The following is an 11,838-nucleotide window of genomic DNA, read 5'->3' as shown; positions in this document are numbered from 1 at the left end:
AGTATCTTTAAGTGCAGGAAACATCTGGACTGTTGGATCCCATGTGGAACCCGGTACAGGGGACTCTCATAACGATGGTAAACAACACCCATTAACTACACCTGCTTTATCCAGTTCAGGACCATGTGGGGGGCGGAGTCTATCTCAGGTGCCATTATCAGCATGGACAGGCTCTGCCCCTTGTGACCCAGAACTGGATCAAAGAAAGTGTAGATGATGGTTGTTTTTAGGTGGATCCTGAACCTTTAGTGTCCAATAATAAAACATTTAGAGGGAGTTATTAGCTTAATGTCCAGATTAGACTAAAAACAGGTGGGCACGAAGACAGAAGCTGCCAACCCTTTATGGTAGATGCAGAGGCAGGGCAGGCGGGCGATGGTATCCCCTTGCTGCAGATCCTCCAGGCAGATCGCACATTCTCCTGCATCCTTAGTCAGGACGTCCTCTGTAAGACATGACACCACAGGTACGAATCAGGAGGGGGCCGTGCTGCACAGACTAGAAAAATGGCGGCAACCTTCAGTAAGTAAATGGGGGGAGGGGTGTAGAATTAAGGAAAAAAGTGGTTACATGATGTAAAACATAAACCAAATGGAATAAAAACAGATCGTTTTTTAGGATAGATTAGATTAGATTAGATTAGACTTTATTATCTCACAGTGGAGAAATTCACTTGTTACAGCAGCTCTTGTTACAGAATAAAGTGCAGAAAGACAGAATAAGGTGAACATGCATCACAGCAAGAAGGTGCAATATAAATTATTTACAAGAAAAAAAAAAAAGTCTAAGAAAAGCAAAAATATGTACCATTATAAATATAAAAGATATATATATATACTATATATATATATATAAAATATAACAACTTCACAGACTATATACATATTTACATGGTGATGGTGGGATATAAAGAATATGATGATATTGATAATGGGGGGTATTGCACAGTAAAATATAAATAAATATTACACAGTATTATGACTATACAGATAAGTTGTACAGTCTGACAGCAGTGGGAATGAAGGACCTGCGGTAGCTCCTTCCTACACTGAGGGTGTCTCAGTCTGCTGCTGAAGGAGCTGCTCAGCCCCTCCACAGTCTGGTGCAGCGGGTGAGAGGTGGTGTCCATGATGGATGTGAGCTTGGCCAACATCCTCCTCTCACCCACCTCCTCCACAGAGTCCAGCGGGCAGCCCAGGACAGAGCTGGCCCTCCTGACCAGCTTGTTCAGTCTCTTCCTGTCCCGGTCAGTGCTGCTCGCTCCCCAGCAGACAACGGCGTAGAGAACAGCAGAGGCTACCACAGAGACATAAAATGTCCTTAGCAGAGGCCTGCATACTCCAAAGGACCTCAGTCTCCTCAGGAGGTGGAGGCGACTCTGGCCCTTCTTGTACAGGGCGTCTGTGTGGTGTGACCAGTCCAGTTTACTGTTGAGGTGAACACCCAGGTACTTGAAACTGTCCACCCGGTCAATGTCCTTCCCCTGGATGTCCACCGGTGTGTGGGGTAGTGTCCTTCTCCGGAAGTCAATCACCATCTCCTATATATAATAATCCTGTATTGTAGGTTTTTACTCACTTCTGGATAAATACTTGTAATCAAAACACAAGCTTTATCAGCCAACTTCACACCTTCTAACTTTTACATCCTCCATTTTTACACTCGTCTGTCTGGAGTCGGGACCGATGAGCGTGATCACCCACGTGAACAGCTGGTGCTGGAGCTGGTGGGTGATGCTGGGTGAATGCTGGCGATGGGACAGTCACATTACATGATGTCTGTAGAATTGACAACGTTTTATCTCACAAATGTTTTCCTGGCACAAAGAAAGTAAATCAAATTACATCATTTAAATAAATACTCCCTCTTTAAATAATGTTACTGAAGATGTTCCTGCATCAGTTGGTCTGTAAACAGTAGTTACTGTGAAACCCCCCCATGCCTTCCCCTCATTGCTCTGTGGGGACAGTGTCAAATCTCGGCCTCATATTGTGGTGAGCCAGCAGCAGAAACCTCCACCTCTGTCAGTGTGAGGGTGGAGCTGCTTTCATCCCAGCCTGCTATGAATAGCATTGGTCTGTCTCTTAAGTGGAAGTCACCATAAACCCATCACCTGCAGCAAAACACACAGTCATTAGGACTGGGCTGACGTAACCTTGGATTAACCCACATAGGCCTGCAAAAGCTTGTTATTATGGGCTGGAGCACATGGTATACAGCTCAGCTGAGGGCAAAAACATCTCTAATGTATTGACAGTCTGCATGCACGCTGAAAACATCAACTCTCTTTTTACATGAACAACAGCTTTAGTCCATCAGGACGTCAGCTGGATGTTCACAGTCCTGGAAATGTTTCGCTGTAGTCAGTAAACTCCTTAAACTCCTCTGTTTGAGGCAAAAAACATATTCCCAACCTGGAGGAGGCACTCCACCCTTTTCCACTCAGATTTTAGTCCCATTCCCACCAACGTCTCCAGCCTGGGTCAGAACGGGTTGGTTCAGTAAGCCCTGATTGCTGCTGCATTTCTTCAGCCAAACGTACCAACCAAGGAGGAGGAAAGTGGAGATCCAGCAGGTTTGTCCTCTTTCTTCTTCTCATGTGGCTTTAAATAACAATAAATCCTTTGTATATTTGACCATGGAGCTGTTCCTGCTTTCTTCCGATTACTGAGTCACACATGAAGTCATGAATCTTTCCACCAATCAGAGGACTGCAGTGTGTCAAGCTCCACCCCTTAGGATAGGATCAGTGAGACTGGGACCCCCAAAAAAGAAGAAAAAAAACAAAACAATGAGAAATGTGAGAAAAGGGCTGGATTAAAAGACCAGAGGGGTATTGCACGAAACCAGAATAAAGAAATCCAGGATAATTAAGCAAGCCCAGCTTGACCTAGCTTGCGCGGCCTATCCTGGCTTAATTGGTTGCACGTTTGCTGAGCCAGGATGAGAAGGTGCGGCTATGTTAAGCCAGGTGAAGATAGTTGGGATATGTGCGTGTGCACGGCATACTGAAGCAGACCTCGTGATCGCTCACAGAATCACCGATGGGGAAATGGATAAAAGTCGCGCGTCCTACGTCACGGCCGCTGAATAACAGCTCCTGACGGAGTTCTCTGACGAAGTTAAGGATATTATAAGGAAAAAAGGCAATACCAATGCCATAAGTAAAGAACGCGAGAGAGCCTGGCAGACAATAGCCGACCGGCTCAATGCGTAAGTAGTCAAAAACTGTACAATTAATAAACAGTGCTCCACTGGAACTGTCATAATTAGGCTACAATTAAAGGAGTTACTTTTCAAATCCACTAACTGTTGTATACTTTAAGAGTGACAAGCAGGTGCATGTTACTCAGGAAATGTAGAGTATGATTAGGTGCAAACAATCATCCACAATGTGTCATTTAATCTATTTTCCTCATGTTACGTTTTTATCTATTTTATCTTTCTGTCCTTCATAAAGGACAAACCTGTCTGGCCATAAAAGGACCTGGCAGCAAGAAAAAATTAAATATAAGAACATTTTGCAGGCTGGTAAGTGACTCCAAAGTAGATAACTGTGAACAAATGAGGTGAATAGATGAGCTGACATGTTCAATGTCTGTATGATTGTAGCAGTTAAAAAAAGGCCTATAGAACTGGCACAGGGGGCGGCCCACCAAGCCAGGATGTGACTCCAGCAGAGGAACTGGCCTCCATTTAAATAAAGGGAGGCCAGTGATGGAGGGGATCCAGGGAGGGACAATAACTGACTCTGTCCCAGCCACAGAAACTGTCCGCTTCATACAAGGTACATCACGTACTGCAATTCTACTGCACATGGAACACAATCAAATATAATATAGTGTCTGACTTTGGATAACCTTGCAGTGTCTGGGAACATAATTACACTTTTGGAGCCACCAGAAGATGATCCGGTTAGTACAGTGTCTCGAAATCACAGGCTTGGTATGTTCTGTGAAATCTTAATCCGAGTCCTCTCGCTGCATGTATACGGCAGGGGGAAGGCACATCTGCAGCTGCAGAATGCACATCTGCAGATGAGGAGACTGTGTCAGTGGAGTCCAGAAGGCTTGAGACATGTTAGTTTTATGGGATTGGCCTGCTTATTTATTCCATGAAGGATATGAAGTCAGTGATGTGGTGCTAATAGAAAATGTGTAGCAGGACCCGGATGCTGCACAGTCTCCTAAGCGGCCTGGTAACATTGTGAGTATTGGCTAAAGTACATCTACGTTATGCACAAATCCTGCTGTGCTAACTGACATTTCCTTTACAGACCTCACAAACTGTCAGAACGCTTTATTCAGGGCACCTGGAGAGAGAGATAGAGCTGGCAGATGTTAAAAGCTGACTCAAAAAGAGAAAGCTCCAAGGAATAGAGCTGGATCTAGAGATTAAACGCCGGACACTCAGAAAACTGGACCTGGAAATCCAGAAACTAGAAAGAGAAGTGAGTGTTTCAATGCACACAGTAACCATATCTGCAATACAGTGTTTTAATCCTTGTTAGTTTTGCTGTCGTAGGATCCAAGCAACCAAGACAAATGACTGCTTAATAAAAAAAAAAAAGAACTAGAACATTGGTGTCCGTCCTCTTTTCATGAATGTAAAAGAATTTCAAAGAACCACCAGTGCTAAACAAAATGCTCACACAGGAAAAGCTCTTTTATTAAATAAAGGGGCTAAATCCAAAAATTAAGTGAAGAAACCTGCAATATATTGCTCCCTGACAAGTCTGCCATTAATGTTGTCCGGGAAGATGGGAGCATTTTCCCAGTCAACATCAACAGCCACTCGGGGGGGGGGGTCTCTCCTTTCTTAGGCCTGCAATGTTATGCAGTACTACGCATGCAGCAATAACATCACAGGCTCTGTCCGGGGAAACCCTCAGGTGGTGCAGGCACTGAAACCGAGATTTCAGAAGGCCGAAGGTCATCTCGATTCGAGCCCTTGTCTTGGTGTGTGCATGGTTGTAGGCCTGCTGTGGTGGGGTTTGGGGATCTGCAAGGGGAGTCAAGAGGAATGACTCACAGGCGTATCCTTTATCGCCCAGCAGCACACCAGAGAATTCACCTGATAATACAAAATATAAGTTAGAAAACAGAGTTACACACACAATGTCCAAGGTGCTTACAGTACAAATGTGTGGGCTACTTTGTGAAAGTCTCTCATAAATTGGACTAGCCCGAAAGACTCTAGAGTCATGCACTGAGCCAGGCCACTTCGCCTCTAAATTGCTCACAAGGCAGTCAGCATCACAGATCATCTGAAATATTTAGTTGTAGCCTATTAAGGTCATTAAATGCACAGAACAGATTCATGTAGGTCATAACCACAAATCACTCTTACCTGAACATTGATGCTGTGGAAGGATTTCCTGTTAATGTAATCTCCCTCATGTTCACCTGAGGGGCGTCTGATTCTTATGTGTGTGCAATCCACTGCCCCAATGATGTTAGGGAAAGCTGTAACAAAAAATAGTGAGTATCCAACTGTGACAGATATACTTAGAAACTAATGGGTGCACATTAAAATTGAGGTTACCTGCAATCTTGTAAAACTCCTCCTTGATGTAGAGGGGTCTTCTGTGGCCAGGGAAGGTGATGAATATATTGCTGAATGATTTCAGCGCCAGACAAACGCATCTGATTGTCCGGCAAATGGTTCCTTTATTGAGGTTCTCTGCATCCCCAACAGAATAAAGGAAGCTCCCACTCGCAAGCCATCTCAATGTGACACAGATCATCTGTGGTACAGTGAGGGCATGGCTTCACGCTGTCTGGTGCTGTATTTTTGGACTCAGCAGCCTACATAAATATCTTAGTCCATCACCCGAAAATCTGTATCTCTCAATGACATAGTCATCTCCAAAGGCCAGAGGATCTGACCTGTCCCTGAAGACTCGTTCACGTCTGAATGCTCTTCTGAGGATGCGGGCTTCCTCGTCCAGCACATCCTCATCCAAAAAGGGCAAGCCATTATAAAGCGGGAACAGGTGAAGGGGAGTTGGACCAGAATATTCTACATTGCCCTCGTCACGGATTTCTTTGAATACACCTTTGTAACCTCATCCGCTGTGTTTTGTAATCTCAATTAATGCAATAAAACACATATTTATAAAACCTCTGACAGCAATTTGACGAGCAGTCTTCATTAGCATAGCAATATAACACTTGGTCTGATGAAATCATGCACTTATGACCAAGTTGATATTGTGGGATGAAATCGTGATCCTGTATTTAAATAAAATGACTAAAAAAAATAAATAAATAAATAAATTATATGCACTGCACTAGCACTACACGACAGCACCTGGGTCTAACTGGACTCAAAAGCGGTCTGACTAACACTTAATTATGACGTCCCATCTTGTTTGAATTCATGCTTGTGTTGTTCTTACTCTCAAATGTAAGTCGCTTTGGATAAAAGCGTCTGCTAAATGACTGTAGAATAGAATAGAATAATAATACTGCAACTCGAATCCATATAAAAAGGCTGTTGCGATTACGAACAGATTTGGATTAAATGTACAGCGACTGTATTTGTAATATTTTAATACTGGATGATTAAAATGACGCGCCATACTTAGGAAGACCATGGACATGCTGTAAAACACATTAATTCCTCATAGAATTGACGTTGGACATGCAGGTGACTCGCTAGGATTAATCTTAGCCTGAGCAGTTAGCCTGGTCTGGAGCAGGCTAGCTGCAGCGGATAAATCACCACAGTAACTTGGCCGGGATTAGTTTGAGCTGCGTTCATGCAACCGACTTAGGGCTAAATTCAGCCAGGATAACCAACATATCCCGGCTTAATCCCTTATCTTGGTTTCGTGCAATACCCCTCAGGTACACAAAGTCCGAAAAAACATGTAAACACAGATGATGTTTCCCCATGAACACGAACAAACGGCTCCTCTACTGAAAGCTCACATCTCACAGATTCCACAGCTGGAAGTTTCATCTCGCTACGACCAAGATTCACCGAACCAGAGACAGAAGAAGACCCGATTTATGCTGCAAGTTTGTAAAAGTCAGAAAGCATGTTTAGGCTGTCTAGGCTGTCTGGCCTAAATTAAAACCGCATTTATTAAAAAAAAATATAGAAAGTTTCTCGATGACTTTTGGGAGCATTTTCCCGTCCAAAAACCATGATGTTCTACCATCTGCAGGTTTAGACAAAGAGAAACGTCGGTTCTTCTTCTTCTTTCTTAAGTTCCAGCCAGAAAACGTCTCTTCATGTTAATAAACCCGCTCTCTCCTGATTACATCATCACCGCTGTAGCAGGGAAGAGAGACACGGACGCCATGTTTGGGTGGTCAAAGCCAGCGGCCAGAAAAAAAACAACTTTAAGGTGCGATTAAAAAAATTAACGGTTTCAATTAATCGTTGTATTAACGCGCGATTAACACGTTAACGTGGCCAGCACTATTTTTTATATATATCGTATAGAATTAGAATTAGAATTAGAAAACTTTATTATCCCCTTGAGGGGCAATTTGTTGTGCAGCCAGCAATGACAATGAAAATGACGCCACATTCAATTTAAAAATAAAACAAGCAAACAAAACAAAACAACAACATCACACAGGTTAATTTAAACACCCACTATTCATTAAGCCAATGGAAGCCGGAATAAATGAATTTTTTAGTCTAGGCTGCTGGTCTCATTAGATTATAATGGCGGAGCCCAGGAAGAACAGCTAATCCTAGAGAAAAACAGAAAGAACTACAGATGGACGCTGATTCTCACGTATAGTTTGTGTTCAGAGTGAGAATGTCCATCTTCGGGTTAAAGTTGGCTTTTGTCGTTGTGATCTCGGGTGACTTCCACTCTATGGTGAGGTGAGAACGATCCAGAGCTTACTGAGACTATGTCCACATGGCACTGAAGCCGGTTCAGGTGTGAAAATGGTGGCGAAAACTAGAAGAAAGGCTTCACCATCTTGTCACCATCCGTCCACCTTGGTACCTTCAGACCTGGTCGGTTTCATGGAGGCTCATCCCTGCTTCGTGGGGATGAAAGGGTGGATTGCTGAAATACTTCATCGTGGGGACGGGCCCTGAGAGTCAAGATCAGGGAGGCTAAGGACAATTACAGGAGAAAGCTGGAGGGGAAACTCCAGCAGAACATGAGAGGTTTGGAGTGGGATGAAGACCATCACTGGTTTCCGGCCATCCAGCAGCGGAGGAGCTGAGGGCGATGAGGACAAGGCCGACAAGATGAATGTTTTTAACAGCCCCCTTCTAACTGGTCAGGAGCAAGCCACACCACCCTCTCTCCCTCCCTCTCCTACTGCACCTCTGCCTCCTCACCTCAATGTCACTTGTAATCAGGTTGAGAAACAGCTTAAAGCCGGGGGCCTCCAGCTCTGTCTGTGGGTTGGATCGTACTGGTCCAAGTGTGTTGTGGTCAAATGTACCAGTAAATGCTGACTGGGTGCCTTCAGTCTAAATAAAGTGAATCTGGCATTCAAAAAATGCCATTCTGGTTCCTGACAGAAACATTCAGACCCCTGCAGACCGAGGAGGAGGAGGAGGAGGAGGGAGAGGAAGAGGACTAGCAAGAGCGACTCGTCTCAGTGTTTCTCAGCAGGTTGTAAATCCGAGCTAAGGTTGTGAAACTTCTGCCACATGGTGGAAACATCTGTCTTATGTGTGTGGTAAGTTACCACTTCCTGTTTGTTTTATGGCTGACTCAGTGACAGAAAACCCAGGAAATATCAGGAGGTGATTCTACACTTAGCGATAAAGCTGCCGGTACAGCACTAGGGTTGGGTTCACAAAATCCATTATTAGAAATTATCGAATTGAATCGATTCAGATGAAAAAAAATCCAATATCAATTCATAAAACTTGAATATCCATTTTTTATACATTTCAATGTTGTGACTAATCTTGCGTGACTTACCGAGGCTCAGTGAGATCTTAGCATATATACACACAACTGGCTTCCTGTGTTGCCTCCGTCCAATCAGCTTCTCTTGCCAAGATGACGTCACATTCAGATGTTTTCATTCACCGGTGTGGATTTATTTAGCTGTAAAATATTTTGCAGCGTATTACCGCTCACTTTGGCAACTAACGCTAAGACTGTGAGCTCTCACTTTAGCAGCTAAAGCTAAGACTGCGGGCTCTCACTTTAGCAGCTAACACTAAGACGGTGGGTGCTCTCATATTTGCAGCTAACACTAAGACCGCAGGCTCTCATATTAGCAGCTAACACTAAGACCGCAGGCTCTCATATTAGCAGCTAACGCTAAGACCGCGGGCTCTCACATTAGCAGCTAACGCTAAGACTGCGGGCTCTCACTTTAGCAGCTTACACTAAGACTGCGGGCTCTCACTTTAGCAGCTAACACTAAGACGGTGGGTGCTCCCATTAGCAGCTAACGCTAAGACTGCGGGGTCTCACTTTAGCAGCTTACACTAAGACTGCGGGCTCTCACTTTAGCAGCTAACACTAAGACGGTGGGCCCTCACATTAGCAGCTAACACTAAAACGGCAGGCTTTCACATTAGCAGCTAACGTTAAGACCATGGGCTCTCACATTAGCAGTTAACACTTAAACCATGGGCTCTCACATTAGCAGATAACGCTAAGACAGTGGGCTCTAACATTAGCAGCTAACTTTAAAACGACAGGCTCTCACATTAGCAGCTAACGCTAAGACCAAGGGAGCTGCCAGGTTCCACAACAGGAAGTGATGTCACCACGCAGATATGTATTTTAAAATAAATCCGACATGGTCATTTAAAGCCACATTTCTTCTAGATGAAAATATGACCCTGGATGCAACCCTGACAATGATGGAACAACCAGAAATTTCTTTTGTTCCCTGGAGACACTGTGGTAAAAACAAGATCAGACTGGTACCTGTCCTCACGTGAACATGCAGTCGTAAAATAAGACACGTTCAGAGTCCAATCTCTGTTCAGGTTTCACTTACAGTAATAATGTGTCTTCTTTTCTGATCGAGTGTCAGACTGATTACAACCATGACACTGACAGACAGGAAGACAGAGACATGTGACCCAGCTGAACAGGAAATCGGTTTTCTGAAAGAGGAAGTCAGCTTGTTACAGACTGAAGTGTGTCGCCACACATGATGATAAACTGCAATTAGATTCTGTGGTTGTTGAGCTTCATCACTATGATGTTTCTATCCAGAGTCCACGGAGGACGACAGGCGGAAGTTCGAAAGCTCCAGCAGCTCCACATCTCCTCTGCCTCCACCTATAGCCAGTCTGTGTCCTGCAGTCAGGTGAAGAAACAACTGGAGACCAGTAAAACAAGGCTGCAGGTCCTTTATAATATAACAATGTCTGAAGCTTTAATCCCAGTATAAACCAGTCTGTAGCAGCTTTTAATCCCAGTATAAACCAGTCTGTAGCAGCTTTTAATCCCAGTATAAACCAGTCTGTAGCAGCTTTTAATCCCAGTATAAACCAGTGTGTAGCAGCTTTTAATCCCAGTATAAACCAGTGTGTAGTAGTTTTTAATCCCAGTATAAACCAGTGTGTAGCAGCTGTCAGACTGGGAGGTAAAATGATGTAAAATGAATGTATGAATAGATTTAGCAGCATTAAGGTCGACCAGAAGAAAAAAGCAGAATTTATTACTAACAGAACTTTGTAGAAATAACACACAGACCAACAGTGACCAAACCTTTTCTCATCTCATCGTTCTCTCAAGTCTTGGCTTTCAGGAGAAAAAATATTGTTATTGAAACAAACACACAACAGAAACTATTTCCATGTTTCCACTTTTTCCTCATTTCCAGTTATTCCTGCTACTATTTACCTGCTATCCTCACTAAACCAACTCCAGCTCAGCTGCTTTGTGGCGCCACCGTGCATCAGAAACGTCTTCTTGGCTTTATTCCAGCCATAGAGGAGCATTATTTTTCTTCTTTTCACACACACATAGAACTTTCTGCTCACTGGTTGATCTTTGGCTGCTCCTGATTGGACGTTACCGTCAATCTAAGCTCTCTGATTGGTGGAAAGTCTGACAGGAAGTGACTTCATCATCATGTCCAGGTCCAAATAGAGGTCTCTTAGCAACATAGTAGTGATGGTGATGTTTTTATGATGAAATGTGATAAATAATGCTGTTATCATGGATCATTGTGGATTTACCAGATAGAGTCTCTGAATAAAACTACATTTAGTGGCTGGATTGTAAACCTCCTGGATAGGATAGAAATGTCTGGAAACCTCCGTAGATCAGCTAAAGGGTAAAATATCCATCACATTTACCCCACAGAGCTACACACCACCACTGCTGAGAGACTGGTGATGGTAGAGAGAGACTGGTGATGGTAGAGAGAGAGACTGGTGATGGTAGAGAGAGACTGGTGATGGTAGAGAGAGAGACTGGTGATGGTAGAGAGAGAGACTGGTGATGGTAGAGAGAGACTGGTGATGGTAGAGAGAGAGACTGGTGATGGTAGAGAGAGACTGGTGATGGTAGAGAGAGAGACTGGTGATGGTAGAGAGAGACTGGTAATGGTAGAGAGAGAGACTGGTGATGGTAGAGAGAGACTGGTGATGGTAGAGACTGAGACAGACCAGTTTTACTACCATCTAACATGATGAACGTCAACTCTGAGTCCTGTCATCTGCAGGGATCAGGGATTACAGCAAATAAACAAATAAATAAATTTGAATGAAAACAACAATACTTTTTTCTTTAAAGGGGGATGATTTTAAACAAATTTTCTATCTTTAGTTTTTATGAAATTTTGACCTTTGACCGTTTGTAATTTTCTCAAACATATAATCATCCATCGATCATTTCAGTGCAGGTTTAAACCCAACAACCAAAAACGA

The 11,838-nt window shown here is 43.6% G+C and overlaps 1 protein-coding gene across 1 annotated transcript in view; it reads right to left on the bottom strand.

Moving 5' to 3' along the window:
- znrf2b (zinc and ring finger 2b) overlaps positions 1-11,838 on the bottom strand; it is a 48,591-nt gene continuing 36,753 nt past the window's right edge. Inside the window, exons 3-4 of the mRNA XM_041988193.1 lie at positions 340-445; positions 1-243 (exon numbers count right to left, since the gene is read on the bottom strand). Coding sequence (XP_041844127.1) covers positions 96-243; positions 340-445 — 254 coding nt within the window. The 3' untranslated portion in view covers positions 1-95. The remainder of the gene's footprint in view (positions 244-339; positions 446-11,838) is intronic.

The sequence above is a fragment of the Melanotaenia boesemani genome, chromosome 6 (assembly GCF_017639745.1).
Source record: "Melanotaenia boesemani isolate fMelBoe1 chromosome 6, fMelBoe1.pri, whole genome shotgun sequence".
NCBI classification, from domain to species: domain Eukaryota; kingdom Metazoa; phylum Chordata; class Actinopteri; order Atheriniformes; family Melanotaeniidae; genus Melanotaenia; species Melanotaenia boesemani.
This window is presented reverse-complemented; position numbering and strand designations above follow the sequence as displayed.